The 16,697-nt window shown below is 35.1% G+C and overlaps 2 protein-coding genes across 2 annotated transcripts; both read right to left on the bottom strand.

Moving 5' to 3' along the window:
- Positions 1 to 1,198: 1,198 nt before the first annotated feature.
- LOC147480893 (putative aspartic protease At2g35615) lies at positions 1,199 to 3,518 on the bottom strand. The gene is made up of 2 exons (XM_086578775.1): positions 2,195 to 3,518; positions 1,199 to 1,584 (listed from the first exon to the last, which is right to left on the bottom strand). Exons 1-2 carry the CDS (start codon positions 3,516 to 3,518, stop codon positions 1,199 to 1,201), a joined length of 1,710 nt encoding a protein of 569 aa, XP_086434901.1.
- Positions 3,519 to 13,548: 10,030 nt separating this feature from the next.
- On the bottom strand, positions 13,549 to 15,202 carry LOC147480892 (aspartic proteinase nepenthesin-1-like). The gene has a single exon (XM_086580615.1). The coding sequence runs from the start codon at positions 14,982 to 14,984 to the stop codon at positions 13,584 to 13,586; it is 1,401 nt and encodes a 466-aa protein (XP_086436741.1). The 5' UTR covers positions 14,985 to 15,202; the 3' UTR covers positions 13,549 to 13,583.
- Positions 15,203 to 16,697: the final 1,495 nt, after the last annotated feature.

The following is a 16,697-nucleotide window of genomic DNA, read 5'->3' as shown; positions in this document are numbered from 1 at the left end:
AGTAGTTAAACCTCTTAACATATGAAAAACTAAATCTTCATCGTTATAGGTGATCAAAGTGACTAGTGCATCATTTGCTTGTTTGAGATTTTGAAGATCTGCAACAATGCTCAAATTCCTTTTTCAATACTTGAAGTCTTGCTTTCAATTGCATTACATGTGCAGTAGATATTGTAGCAAAGCGTCTTTCTAAAGTAGACCATAGCTCATGTGAAGAAGAGATTCCAACTACATATGGTAACACCTCAATAGACCACGTTGCATTTAACCAGATGAGTAGTGTTTGGTCTCTTCTTAACCAATCAAGATATGCCGGATTAACATGATTTGTGACAACACCTCTAGCATCAATTAAAAATTGATCGGACATAACTCTCTTCCACTAACTAAATCTAAAAGATTGAAGTTGCGAAGAATAGGCTTGAACAACGATTTCCACAATATGTAATTTTCTCTATCTAATTTTATTGGAACTAGATTACATATATTTTGAAAGGAAAGATTATGAAACAAGCTTATACTGGATTTTGATGTTGAGCAATGCACGAAGAATCATATGCCGCCATTGTTGGAAAAACATTGAACTGATTGTTGGTTGGAGTATGACTAGTTTGATTACTAGTTGTAGCATGATTATGCTGATTGTTGTTTTGAATCGAAGGTAGTTGAATCTGATTGCTTCTCTTCATTGTTGAATCTTGAAGAACACAACTTGTTGAAGATTATAGAACACCACTCAATTGATTGTTAGGTTTTGATGGTTTACACCAATGAAAACTAATGAAACAACGGAATGATTTGAAGAAGATTGAAGAAGGAAAAAAAAAATCAGATTTGAGGATCAATCTCTTTTGAGCATTTAGCTCCGATACCATGAAGAATGATTGAAATGAATCTAAAATTTATTGAATGAATCAGTGTTCTTTGTTACACTTGTATTTATACTCATCTGAGTTAGTTACAACAAACTCTGCCTACGTGGAACAATTAGTTACACACTACTAACAAACTTCTAACAACTTTTAACAAACTTCTAATCAACTAATGTTGACTCAAGCTGACTTGCTGACTTGGATTCTTCTAGAACCTTCAGAGGTTGTTATGCACCATTAGAGGACCCTTGCATAGTATCCATATTCTCTCTTAATGGTTTTTTCATCGTCTTGCATTGGTCTGCTAAGGCCTTTCGCAATGGCCATTAGCACTTCTTGATCCCAGTATTCTTGCCCAAGCCTGGAACCAAACAAGAGCATGAGTTTGCTTTTGGCTGTTGGGATTGAAGTTTGGTGTCCATGGGGAGAGCCAAAGAGGAGTGTTGTTGAAATTCCATGAGCCACCAGCCCACACTCGCTCTGTTAAGATCTTCGACATTTGAGAAACGAATGAACAAGTACCCCTTCCCAACTGGAGTAATAACCCAATCTCCCTTGGGTTTCCAGAGGTCATGAGCAATTTCCCTAATTTGATCAATTGAGACTTTGTTTAGATCAGTTCTACCAAAAAGGCAGAACTTGCAGTAATCCAGCCCCTTTTCAAAAGCTTTTTGTGGAATCCTAACTGATGGGTAGTCACTACCATTTCCACCTGTCTTACTTTGTTAAACTTTGTTTCCAAATATATTCGAACTTCTCCATTTGTACTCGTAAATGTATAGGCAGCATCACATCTCGATATCAGTTCTGGCCCGTTCTTGTTGTGCTAAGTTGGACATTGAGTATAAGAAGACGTATGATGTATGACGATAAATTGATAAAACTAGAGCACTTAGACGTGTCCTAGCACTCATTGTCTTATTACCAATTACAAAATAAAGTTGAATAAAATGTATTTAAAGCCCCACCTGTTTGTTTCATTGGAACTTCTCTTCCACGACGACCACCATTCAAACTTTGATAAGAGTCTATTGTCATAACCACTATATGACTGGAGTAACTGGACAAGCTAGGGATACAACCTACTTTACATATATTCTAATATGATAGCAAAATCTTCTAGAAATTGATGAATTGGAAAACTAGGACATTTTATTATAAAAATTGACAAATTATAAAGACATCTTTTCATAATGACCGAGAACTATATATGAGATTGAAGGATCCAGGGTTTTTCAACCATTCTTCAGGTCATGAAGCTAGCTTATAATCCTCCCTAGCAAAAGCTAGGGAATTTAAGTCTGTATTATATACAAACCTACGGTTGGTTTGCATATGGTTTCCAATGAGAACAGAGAACAGATCCAGATCATGGGGGAGAACAGCTAAGCAGAAACCGTCTACAAGGTTCAGAAATAACTGGTTAGGCCCAATTTCGAAATCCGCCCCCTGAAAATGGAACGTCATGGACGGATATGGAATTCCCTGCTGATTCGGATTTATATAACATAAATCGAGCAATCCCTGTCCCAGAGGTATTAGCGCCACATTAAAATCCAAAAAGTATGTTCGCATTGCAGATTTAACAATGTCATATTCTTTTCGCTGAATCACTGTCCACGGGGATCCAGTATCGAGTAAGCACCCACCTTTGCCATCTGGCGTACGTGCAAAAGCACTTGCCTCAATTGGGAGTCGAACTCCTTGAAAGGAAATTCCCTCCAGAGTCACTAAGTAATGCGAATCGCGTGGATCTAAGGGAGTGGTATATACTGTTTGCCCATCTTGGAAACGTGCGTCATTGCCCATTCGTAAAAATGTACTAACTTCTTGAACTCCACCTTCATGATACCATGGCCGTAGACAGTATGAGAAGTCAGAAAGCTGTAATTGGTTTGGAAATGACGTTGGTCCCCTTCCTAATCCAAGAATCCCAGCTATCTCATTCTGCATTGGATCCACAAGACCAAAATCAAAATTGCTTTGTTTGAGGCCGCAACCAAATCTCAAATGATCAAAAGCTTCAATACCCCCATCATCTGAATTGAATGTGAACTTTTCGAAACCAAAATCACCCTTTGTAATAGCATTCACATACTCCACGGTATAAGTGCATTTACTATCTTCGCAAATACCGAATTCACATTGACCCTTACTATCACAAAGAGACTCACTACAAGTTGTTGATTTCCTATAAGGAAACAAGGGTGCCTTCTGATAAAAACAAGGATTGCATCCTTCGCACTGAATCCATGTGACTGAACTACCAGTGTCAACAATAAAATAATAGGACTCAAAATATGGTTCAGGCTCAACCTTAGTTGTACCAATGCCCACCAATGCTAAGTAAAAGGTGCCTTCTAGTGTTACCGGTACATGTATAATGCCATTAGGATCTATAGTCTGGTTTGGCGTCGCTGCTGTCCTTGTCATTGCTGCTACCAAAGCCATCTGTTCCAAACGCGTCTTCGACTGCTGGTTAAGTCTAACAATTCTTTGTTCCATGGTGAGATTACCAGGATAGAGTGGCGACTCTATTGAATCCCTGTGGATTAGCTTAATAGTGAGCCCATCACCTCCTGCAATGACCAAGTCTAGTAGTAATAACAAGAGAAAGCAAAGAAGATGCTGAGACAAACTCCTCATACTCAGAATCATACCGTGTACTTTACTTCTTTGTTATAGTTGTGAATTGCAATTGTAAGATATAGAGCAACGATATATATTGATTTGTAACTCAAGGCGCGCGACGATTACGTAATGATTTCTTACCATCCTTAAGTTGGTACTCTATATGATGGCAAATGGCTGGAATAACTCTAAATTCTGAAAGCATCAATTTAAGGATACCATTTCTAGCATTGTAATATCTCTACTTTCTACAAAGAGAAATATTGCTTTAAAACACAATTAATGGCTATAAAAACTGTTTAGCATTTGATAACCAAGTAATATTCCGCAACAGGTAGCAAAGTAGCAAAGAGTTATAATTAGGGGTGTAAATGGGGGTGGGTCAGGGGCGGGTTTGTCATCTCCATCCCCGACTTTGATTTATTCCCCATACCTTCCTGCAATCCCCACTAGAGAGTAGTCCTGGATTCTCCATCCTCGCCCCGTATGAGTACCGGGTCCATACCCGCCCCATTTCCCATTAGCCTACTTTGAAACAAAAAAAAAAAAAAAAAAAAAAATCATAACTTCTACTCATCATACTCACCTAACTAACTAATTGTACTCTAAAAATTTAGATCATTTAATAAAAACTAATAAGTTTTAACAATAGTTTAAGTAATATATTAAATTTGCAAGTACAAAAACTATATTCTAGCTCAATAATATCTAAGTCTAAATATCTAACCAATAATATCTTTCATATAACATAAAGTGGCTTCGGTCTAGTAGTTTGAGGGTTACTTTTCTATAAGAGGGGTCTTGTTGTTCGACTTGTATACAAGTGAAAAAAAAAAAAAAAAAAAAAAAAAAAAAAAAAACTATATTACATACATACATAATCAAGTATGAGACCCCCTTCAATTCCCTGTCCCAGCCCCCTCCCCGCTTGAGACCAGCCGGGGATTCCTCGTACCCGCCCCCATACCCATTTAGTGCCCCGGCCCCCATACCCGTCCCATTAAGTCGGATCCCTATGGAGCCTCGTACCCATGGGTAATATTTAATTTACATCCCTAGTTATAATTTTTTTTTTTTTTTGCCAGGTGAGCAAGTTGTATTGATAATGTAAATATACAAAATACAGTTACATTTCAGGCAGGGGCGGATCCAGGATTTTCAATCAAGTGGGGTTGTTAGACAAATTTTAACTAATAATGTGTTTCTGGGAGTGAAATATCCACCCCTGATTTCAGGTTAGTAAGGGACGGACTGCCATCATTAATACATTACCATTGTAGATAGTATATCTTTCCTACTAGATAGGCCCTATACACTTGTACTAATAATCTTACCTACATTAATATCTATTCTCCCAGGATGCTCATAGTGAGCCACATCAGCCAAGTTTTTAAAATAGTCTCTACTTGAAAAATAATTACTCACCTTCTTACCAAACTAACTCTGAATTTGGCTTGCTTTCTAATTTAATATAAGTCAAAATTGTCTTTTCATGTGTTATGTAAAAACGAAAAACAAATCTACGCCATTATATCAATTGTACGTATGGGCTATTTTAGTAATTAACAAATAAAAAAAGAACCCAACCCTTCGTTAGAAAAAAAAACCCCCCAATTTCCAAAGCTTCGGCAAGCAAGAGAATAGAGAAAAAAGAGAACACAAGGGTTTAGAGAGAAAAACCTTCGACAAATCGCACCCCATCCGTCTCTTGGAAACCCTATTCTCTCCAAAAAAAATCATCTCCTTCCTCCAAAGTCGAAATCTTTTTTTCGATCTATTTTGCTATGAAAAACCAAACAAAATGATTTTGAATGATCGTTTGAAAAAATAAAAATAAAAAATCACGATTTCTCTTAAAAATTTGAAGATCTCTCACTGATGAAGAAGGAACTCGCATTCAAGAAGAAGACGAAGAAGGAAGCCATTGATTTGTAAGTTTTTTTTTTTATTAATTTATTTTTTCACAAAATTTGGATTTATTTTCTTTTTACTAATTTCTAAATTTAAATTTATAGTCCAATAAACAAAGTAATTTGTAGAATTAAAACATCACCTTGTTCATTTCTAGAATATTGTCATTAGAATCTTTACTTTTAAATTACGTTTGGTTTGGTTGACGTAAAATAAGTACCCTTAGCTATGGAAAGTGTCTTAGATACAAGAGTTGTACAATTGATGCATGTGATAAGAGTACAAAGCAAATTAACAAACATACGAAAAAACATTCTAATAATGCTAGATTTGAGGAATTAGCTAGCCAAATATTGGTATATTTGTCATTGAGAAGAATGTTTAATAAGACTTCTTTCTGGCTTCTTAGATAGCGACTATATCTAATTTCCAGTTAGTGATTTATAGTGTCACTTTTTTCGGTTGCTACAAACAAACAATCCCCAAAAAGGAGAGCATACAAACTCCACCTCATGATTCTTTAGCAATGCGCGCACTAACCAAAGCAAAATTCCCTAATCACTAAGGTCACAATACTGTTTTTCCATGCTAAATGTTGACTCCACATAGCCCAAGACCGTTTCCCATCAAGTAAGACCATTTGAATTTCCCTCGCTTCATGTCTTCCATTTGTATCAGTTTTGATATTCTGGCGTTTACATCATAACCTAACAAGTCATGATAGCATGGATTCGAAGGGATTATTGTGTAAGATTATAAGTACTAATTAGTAATAAATATATTTGTTAGTGAGTGTTTTTATTTTTATTTTTCTCATTTTCAAAAATTAATTTTATATTCTTGTAGGATTATTTACTCCTCAAGTGCATAAGCACTTCATTCTACTCCTATTAATTGGCAAATTTCCAGTACCAATGAGGATTGGTCAGTTTTCGTAATATTGTGCTTGGATATTTTGAAGAAAGGTCTTCAGACAATATTAGTAGCACTAAACACCGGTAAGATTATGAGCGAAATAGAAGTTTTATAGATAAAGCCTTTTGGGGTTCACAACACCGACTTCTTCAAGTAAGTAGTTAATATAAAAAAATTTGTATTTATCAACTTGCATATTAATGGTGATTTTGTGTTGTCTCATTATTTTGTATAATTTGATCTTGCAGGCAACTTTGTAAGGACTTAAGGAATACATGGAAACTAAGGGCTCAAGGATAATGTCTCCGATACTTGCCTACTTGGTAAGTGTAATCAAAGTAGTTCCCTCACAGTACATGGCTTTAATAGGTGATGAGGTGTTTTCGCCAACAATGGAAGAAGGAACCTGGAATAAATGGGGTGGCTATAAAGAAATTCAAAACCACATGAGAAGTCAGCACAAGTTAAAGGTTGAGCATTAGTTAACTACCAACTTTGGTATGCAAAACCTGAATAAAAACCAATAGGTGTTCGTACAATCTCATGAAAGACTTTGTTTTTCGAACAAGTTTTATGAGGAGGCCAACACATTTTTAACATGTTAAATAGGTATTAGTTTTCTGTACATTTGATTTTTCTTTTTGTACAATAGATTTATGTTATTATACTGTTCTACAACATATTATCTTTGTTTCATGATGCTTCGGTTGGAAACAAGTCTTAATATCAGGTATGCAAGGAAAGTTGGTGAGTATCTACGGAGAGGACCGTATACTGTGGATTTTAGAATGAAAGTGGTAGCTTACACTCTGTCTTACATGGTAACACTTAAACACTTTTTCTCCTATGCAATCAATTTTCATTAACTTTGTGCTGCCTAGATTATGCAAATTCTTTAACAAGTGATTAATTGCCACAAAATAACATCCTCAAAGGATCAAAATATGTAATTAGTGAGGTTTAGTAACTTTAGTTGAAAAGATTATACAGAGAGGATTTATGGGGTTGGACCGAGTCTATCTACTTCTTATATATTGGCATAGGTGTAGTGCTAGACAACACACATCATATGTAGTGTTTGATTCTATTCTCTTCCTTTTCTTTTGTTCAAGGGAGTGGAGCTTCCGTGCAAACTATGTTGTTAAAACTATGCGTTGGTTTATGAATAAATAATTTATGCATAGTGATTCTTTTTTTATGCAGGTGGTTTTCAAGGGGATACATGGAGGCAACAGGAGGATGTAGGCTTTAGACAATACCAAGCGGTTGATATGTTGCATAACGAGGGATATGATATTAGTGGGCCGAGTTGCTAATTAGAATTGAATTTGATAAATGTAAACTTAAATATTATCATACCATAGTTTATAGTGTAGTCCACCGTGTTGTATTGAAGGCAGCTATAATAATATTGATTTTGTGGAAAGGGTCCGGTTCTAGAGGCTCAACTTTTTTTTACTCAATTTTGACTCAAGTTTATGACCCTTAGATTGGTTCCATCTAAGGGTCTAGATTTTAACAAGAAAACATTTTAAATTGATGACATCATGAATTAATCCTCTACTCTAATTTTCCTCCCACTTCTTTCTCTCCTTCGTGATGTTTCAAAGTACAATGCCCAGATTCATATCTTTGCAATTCACATTCCTCTTTACCCAATATGAAACCATAAAAATGAGATTTAAACAATAAAAATAAAAAATGTTAAAATTTTGCATTAAGAATGAACTAGGTTGATTTTTATTAAACCAATGTTTTCGTTGTTGTTAGTGTTCTCTATCTAGAAAAAAATTGTAAAACTTAAAACAATAAGAGAAGAGAAAGAAGATTGATCTGTTTTACTTATGCATATTCTTCTCTTTGTTTTTTTTTTTGTTTTTTGATAATGAGTTATGCATCTTCTTTTATAATATAGAATATGGAAAAAACGTAATGAAGAAGAATAACTCACTGATTCCTTTTACAATGTATTTTTTTTTTATTATTATTTTTTTATGTTTTTCTTTGTAAAGGTTGCGATCGAAGGAGAAAAGAACACGATGGGAGAGAGAAATTTGGAGGAAAAAATAGAGTATAAATTTCATAACGTCATCAGTTTTAGTGGTTTTCTTGTTAAAATCGAGACCCTTAGATGGAACCAATAAGGGTCATAAACTTGAGTTAAAATTGAGTAAAAAAGAGTTGAGTCCCTAGAATCGGACCCTTGTGGAAAAGGTTAGCCATAGATTTTTGGAGTCGTGCACAGTAAAATTGTTCTTCATCTCAACGTTTGTTTTCCTTATAAGCTTCCATTTTAATAGTTCATTGTAGTTCAGATTAGCACAAGGAAATTATTTGTAATATTATTTAAAAATTGGTAAAAGATATTTTGGTAGCACCTAAATACTTTTTCTGTACATTTTTGGAGTGTAAATGGAAGATGGGATTCATGGAACCTCAAATTATTTGCACCAAAATTTAACAAGCCCAGTCATATATATAAAAAAAGAAGTATAAAAGATGAATGATCTTATTTGTGAGAGGCATGTATTCTTTGACCAAGTGGTTAGGCCGAATAGCTGGCCAAAGCAGATGCCGACTAGCAAAGTCGGTAAAACCTTTGGGTGATGATACCAGAGGTCTGGGGCTCGAACCCTACCAGCATCAAAGAGTTACTGATCTCATTTAAAACAGGCTTACCAATAAAAAAAAAAAAAAAAAAAAAAAATGGCCAAAGGGTTTTTGTAATATAAGGTACTGACAGCTGGACATACTGATCTCTGTAGTAGCGTCTCATTCCATTTTTGGCATAAACACCTTCTCCAACCGGTGAATGTTGTTTTGTTTAGTGGCATAGTATCCGAACTATATTTCCTATTCCCGTTAGGATACGTGCACATCCAACTAATAGAAAGGGTTGCCCTTAACCCAGTATGGAGGGAAGAGAAAGAAACCGATGTAGCTACTTCTTCAACAGGGTTCTCCTTCCTTTGCAATAGATCGTTTCGATCCTACCATTTCTTTCACATTTCTTTCTTTTTTTCACTTAATCTGTAATATTCTATTATATAGCATAATACCAATGAAGCAAGCAACCACAGCGATCGCTAAAGCTTTAACTCCCACCCTAACATTGATCTTACTCCCATCCTTTATTAGGTAGGGGCTTACAACTTTAGTAAATTCTTCATGGTTGTCATCATTTGCTCATATCTTATTGTGAAATCTTCCGGTAAGATTTGAGTTCATTTTTTTGTCAGATTCATGTATTTTAACACTGTCTTCATTCCTCTATTTGTAACAATGGATATGTCTTCTTTATACACCATTTCGATTGAAGCATGTTAGATTTGTATTGATTATCAGTTTTTCATAGGACTTATGACTCCAGTGGTGGCCAAACGATGGGTTTTTATTCTTTTTAATGAACCAATATGGTCTATTTGACATAATTGGTGTAAACAAATGGAAGAGAAAGCTTCACAGTGACATCCGTTGTTCAAGCTACTAAAAAAAGGTATTAATCATCCAAATTTGCCTAAAGTATTTTGTTGTATAAATTGTTTCAAAGAACTATATATCATTAAAATTAGGCAACTTATGTTTGATATAGATTATTCTACTACATTGGATGGATTTAAAACATAATTTTGATAAAAACTAACCTTTTAATGCATCATTTTCATTACTTTGTTGCTTTTTACTATTCTCCCTTTATGATTTTTTTTATTTATGACTTTGCAGCAGTTGGTTTATTTGTGGCAGTTTTACATTATGTATGGATAGTTAGGACAATATGGAGAAGGGGAAATTTGGAGGATATTAGCATAAGCGAGAACCCTTTTATGTGACACTGACTTTTGTGCCCTTTTGCTACGTTTGGTGAGATGAATTCATTTGAATAATTTGAATGAGGAGTGTAGTTCATAACTTGCTTTTGTGCCTAGAATTGAGAAGCTCAGTTGTAGGCATGTCAAATGTGAATGAGTTTATCATGTTGTTTTGTAGGGAAATGATTAATGTCTTTGAGATAGCTCTATGTTGTTACAAACTGCCCAAAGAGGCAAGGATCTGTCCTATTTTAATTAGACTTATTTCATTTTTATGTGTAAGAATCGTATAAAATTGTGGTGGAATAGTGATGCTATTAAGAATGTAATGATATCAACCTAAAATATTTCCATTATTGTCATATATCCAGGGGATGAAGCTGCACGGTTGTAAGATGTCGGTCTCTATTCCAGGCAGATATTGTTGTTTTGCTACTCTTTGGCATAGATTGGCTTTGTGGCATCACTTAGCCAAGATTTAGATGAAATATAGATAAATTTGTGAATGATTGATTTCTCTTTTTGCTAGAAAAGAAGGTAGGTTTTTTTTCAAGTTTCGACAGCAGAAACCTTCATTCAAAAATTGTACGGTTTCATTGATGGGCTGGATACTCCATGATAAAGTTGAAACGATATTGGTTATCAGAAAAAAGTAGAAAGTAGAAACGATATTGAATATTGTACAACTTCAACTTCCAAGTGCTTATTTAATTATTTTTTACCCCAATTGTTGGTTTAAAAATTAACGAGACCCAAATTAACGGGCCTTAAATATATGCCCAGACATGATGGGTTTAAAAATAACAGACCCGACCATAGGTCAGGCTACATGGCTAGTATATATATTAACATTACAACATTCCTTTTGTGACACCAACAAGGATAAAACCATTTAATGATTTGACCTACCAAGTTATTACGGTAAAATTGGTTAGTTAGTTGGTTAAAGTTGCGGGTGTACAGTAAGAGTAAGTCAGCTTTATCTTCAAAACTAGTTTAAACTAACAATAAATTAGGGTGATCTTGGACACACCCATAAAAATATTCCAAAACCCCATAACTAACTTAAGTTTCTGTCATACCCCAATAACCGCCTCAATCCAATAATATCTCCCAAATTAATTTGGGATATTTCCAATAGGGGAAAAATAATTAAAAAATAATAATAATAGCAACATGTCTTTTGGGTATTCGTTCTTTTGAAAAAAGAAATCAATAGTATTTTTTTTTTTTTTTTAAAGAAGAAGAAGATGAACACGTTCTTTTTCAATTACAAGTGAAAAACGCAGAGTATATAGGATTTAATGTGGGGTCCCACTATGTATATTAAATAAATAACTTGTTTTGTCTTAGGTACATCTAATAAAAAATAAAAGCAATTTAGAAATCTAAATGTGTTTAAAATAATTTTATTTATTTATTTTAAAATTGGGGTACGGGTGTGTTTTTATAGGTGTGTCCAAGATTACCCATGAATTAAGTTATCAAGTAAAAAGATTGAATATGTCTCAAACACTTGTCTTCATTATGTTTCTCTTGCAACTCGAACCTTAAAACTTTTTTTTTTAATAAATTTTAACCTACATTAAATTCTAACATAATATAAACTAACTTTACCTAATAGAGAACAAAGCATTTTGGATGGGAGGTACAAAATATTTAACACCATTTACATTTGACTTAGTAGTAAGGTAATCAGAAGCTTTATTACTCTCCCTATACACATGGATAAACCTAACATAGGTAAAACTTAAAGAGGTAGTTGTACACAAGAGCTTCTAGCTCAATTGGTTGTGTTTCCTTGTAAATGGTAAAAACTCTATTTCTACAATACAAGGAGAAAACATATTAAGATAGAAGTGGCTGCACTCGATCTATTCTATAGAGCTTGTTTTTTCCCCCTAAGTTAGCAATATATTGGTATAATAAGATTGTTACTATACATTGTGTTGGGATTATATGGTTCCCAACATACCTTAGCAGAATCTGAAGTAAACCGAATCCGGTGATTCCCTACGTTTTAACCAGTTGGGTCTCCCTTCGTTCAAAACTTGATCTAAAGTCCCTAAACTACATGCATGCTTGGTTGGTCTGCCGTGAAATTGGCTTCCCTCCAAGCATTTGTGAGCTGGCAAAAAAGTAATTGTTTAATTCTTATATTTAATTTTTCCCATCGCGGTCTAATCTCCCAATTAAGGAAGTTGATCTGATCCAAAGGCAGTTATTGTTGCAACTAAGTCAGATTCAATCCATAGACTACTCTATCCTTTGTTGATTCCCACCTCTAATTCTATTATGATAGAACTATAATCAACCCAAACATAGTTCATGGAGATCCAGTTTGAGAGATGGAATGAGAGATGGAGGTGGAGTAGATCTAGCCTAGCATCCTCAAGATGGAGAGAGCCCCCAGATTTGATGAGTCTCTTCTTTTTATAGTGTTCTGCGTGACTCTTCCTCTTCCTGCGTCTTCCGCTCAAGACTTGGGATTCGCCTTTAATATCTTTAATGTGTGTCATCAATTCCGTCTTATCCTTGTGTTTGATCTTCTCTTATGCCCTTTGACTGTAACTGTCATCTGTCATTAATGTAATAGAGCTAGGATGAACGACCTGCGAAGTAGCGACTTGAGTAGGTATACTTCTTATAAGCTAGCGTAAGTCGCTGATGGTGTAGAACACTAGTTGAGATTCATGTTCTGCACGAGATCGCTTGATAATAGAATGTGATGGAATCGTGTCATATATTCATTAGATATGAATATAAGGTACTTACAATCCCTCTCCTCGCGAAAGAGATTGCAAGTTTGAATTCTATAAAGTGTTGGTTGAGATTTCTTTCTTGTGTAATTATGTGATTGGCCTTTGGGCTAGGTGAGCCTCCGGGCTAAAGACAGGATGCTACTACGATAGGTGGATCAAGCAGCAAAAACAAGGCTTCATGGACAAGATGGAAGTGGTGGAGTCTAAAAACAATCTATTCATGACGACACACGAAGAATTCCCATTTCATTGTCTTATTAGCCAATTACAAAATAAATATGCAATAAAATGTATTTTAACCTTTGAAAAATTCCCTATCATCCCACCTGTTTATTTGTTTCATTGGAATATAGGAATTTATATATGCACATATATACTTCTCTTCCACGGCCACCACCATTCAAATTTGATAAGAGTTTACTATTGTCGCAACCACTATATGACTGGACAAGCTAGGACACTACCGGCCTATTTTCTCAAATTCTAATTTGATAGCAAAATCTTCTAGAAATAGATGAATTGGAAAACAAAGAGTGTCGTTATAAATTATTGACAAAATTATAAAAACATTTTTTTATAATTCGTTATAGATTATTGACAAAATTATAAAGACGCTTTTTTTATAATTGCCGGGAACTATATTTGAGATTGAAGGATCCAGGGTTTTTCAACCAATGATCAGATCATGAAGCTAGCTTACAATCTTCCCTAGCGAAGGCCAAGAAATTGTACTCAGTATTATATATAAACCTTCGGTTGGTTTGCATATGGTTTCCAATGAGAACAGAAAAATAATCATGATCGTGGGGACCAACTGCTAAGCAGAAACCGTCTTCAAGGTTCACAAATAACTGGTTCTCATCAATTTCAAAATCCGTCTGATGAAAATGGAACGTCATGGACGGATATGGAATTTCTTCCTGATTTGGATTTATATAACATAAATCAAACAATCCCTGGTCCAGAGGTAGTTGTGCCACATTAAAATCCCTGAAGTATGTTTGCATTGCAGCTCGAACAATGTCATATTCTTTTCGCTGAATCACTGTCCACGGGGATCCAGTATCGAGTAAGCACCCACCTTTGCCATCTGGCGTACGTGCAAAAGCACTTGCCTCAATTGGGAGTCGAACTCCTTGAAAGGAAATTCCCACCATAGTCACAAAGTAATGCGATCCATGTGGAGCTAGTGGAGTGGTATGTATTGTTTCCCCACCTTGGAAACGTGCGTCATTGCCCATACGCAAGAACGTACTAATTTCTTGAACTCCACCTTCATTATACCATGGCCGTAGACAGTATGAGAAATCAGAAAACTGTAATTGGTTTGGTAATGACGTTGGTCCCCTTCCTAATCCAAGAATCCCAACTATCTCATTCTGCATTGGATCCGCGAGCTCAAAATCAAAATTGCTTTGTTTGAAGCCACATCCAAATCTCAACTGATCAAAAGCTTCAACACCCCCATCATTTGAATTGAATGTGAACTTTTCGAAACCAAGACCACCCTCTGTTATAGCACCACTCCCATACTCCAAAGTATAAGTGCATTTACCTTCTTCGCAAGTACCAAATTCACATTGACCCTCACTATCACAAAGAGACTCACTAAAAGTTGTTGATTTCCTATAAGGAAAAAACGGTGGCTTTTGATAAAAACAGGGATTGCATCCTTCGCACTGAGTCCATGTGACTGAACTACCAGTGTCAACAAGAAAATAGTATGACTCAAAATATGGGTAAGGCTCAACCTTAGTTGTACCAATGCCCACCAATGCTAAGTAAAAGATGCCTTGTAGTGTTACCGGTGCATGTATAATGCCATTAGGATCTATAGTCTGGTTTGGTGTCGCTGCTGTCCTTGTCATTGCTGCTACCAAAGCCATCTGTTCCAAACGCGCCTTCGACTGCTGGTTAAGTCTAACAATTCTTTGTTCCATGGTGAGATTACCAGGATAGAGCGGCGACTCTATTGAATCCCTGTGGATTAGCTTAATAGTGAGCCCATCACGTCCTGCAAAGACCCAGTCTAGTAGTAGTAACAAGAGAAAGCATGAAAGAAGATACTGAGACAAACTCCTCATACTTCTTTGTTATAGTTCTGAATTGCATTTGTCAGGTATTGAGCACAACGATATATATATATAAATTTGTAACTCAAGGCACGACGATTATGTAACGATTTGTTACTATAGATATCAAAACAGATGGAAGGATAAAGGATTGTTAACAATTGCTCCTATCTTCAAGTTGATACTCTAAATGAATCAAAACAAAAGGCTTTTCTACCATTTCCAGGGTTTTAACATCTTCACTTTCTACAAGAGAAAGATTTCTCAAAAGTCGTCATTAATACTACGAAAACTATTTGACTGTCGAATGGGATTTTCCACTTTTGACCAATATGGTAAAATTTGGTTAAACTGTTAAAGTGCCTGGGTGTACAGTAAGTAAGCTTTATCTTGAAAACTAGTTTTTAAACTAATAATAATAAAGTACTAGCTATTCTGCCCGTCTATGGCTGGGCTTGTTAATTTAAGTTTGTAAATTTAACGTGCGATGTTTAATTTGGATACTTCTAAGTTATTCAGCAATGTGGTATTGTGGTGTACTGCAAATGTTAAAATTAAAAAGCTTGAGAAAGGGGAGCAAAGGCGCCTCTGTACAAACAATTCAATGTAGAGATGAAGTACAAATGAGTTGTTAAGAGGGAAAACAAAAAAAGTGGTATGAATAAAACTAATAGAAACTTATAGCCAAATTATGCTCGAGCATATAAAATTTTACTCAGTGGAACTTCAATTCCATTTGATGACCTAGGAAATATATATATAAGTAATATACTAATAAGTTGATTTCCAAATTACACGTAATTTGAGCCTTTCAATTATGTTTGTTAGACTCATCCTAGCAAGTGCACATTGTAGTTGTAGATGAGAAAGAAAAAAGGTTAGTGCATCTATGTAACAATGGAAAAACCTTGGGCATGGACTTGGATTCGGTAAAACTGAAATAGAAAATAAAATCTCTTAAATTTCCAATAATAGTCAGTTGGTTGGTCAATCATTCATCGAAAAAAAGGAGTTACAATAGCATAGGCATATTACCTAGTTACCAAGTATTACAAAGGGTCATAAGTACACCCCTTAGTCACTATATGTAGTAGGCCACTCTGACTTGTCCTTATATACAGTAGCAATGACATTGTTATCTAGTTCTTCCTGGCTTGTTAGCTACTTAGCTCTTCCCTTCACATTAACTCTTAAAGATGATGGGCATGATATAAGTTGGATTAGCTCACAGAAACACGAAGATAGAGGTTAATGAGATATAAAACTAAATCAGAAAGAAAACCAAATCTTACCTGCTAATGTCTTCACTACTGAGGTGGAATTCCAAAAGAATTGTTCTTGGATAAAAAAAAAGGAGAAAAGAATTGTTCATAATCATTAAGCTTATGTGCAACATATAAATATATATATACACACACATTACATTGTTGATATCATATGCATCTAAAATAACAGAATTAAGATACTCACCTTTGATGAAGCACTTAGAAAATTCCAGAAAACTAATAGTAGCTTTTGCATAATAAGAATTCACCAATAAACGAAACATGCAAGAGTTTAAGTTTGCCCTAGTCACTTGAGTTTCTTCATATTTTCTAAGATCCTTCTTGAGAGTGCCAAACCTACGGGCCAGTACTCGACTCTTTTAGTTGAGATGAGAATAACCCAATTAGTAGCCAAAGTCGTGGCTATTAATCCACATCCCTTATCGTCATCTCGTGTGAA

This window comes from Coptis chinensis, chromosome 8 (assembly GCF_015680905.1).
Source record: "Coptis chinensis isolate HL-2020 chromosome 8, ASM1568090v1, whole genome shotgun sequence".
NCBI lineage: Eukaryota > Viridiplantae > Streptophyta > Magnoliopsida > Ranunculales > Ranunculaceae > Coptis > Coptis chinensis.
This window is presented reverse-complemented; position numbering and strand designations above follow the sequence as displayed.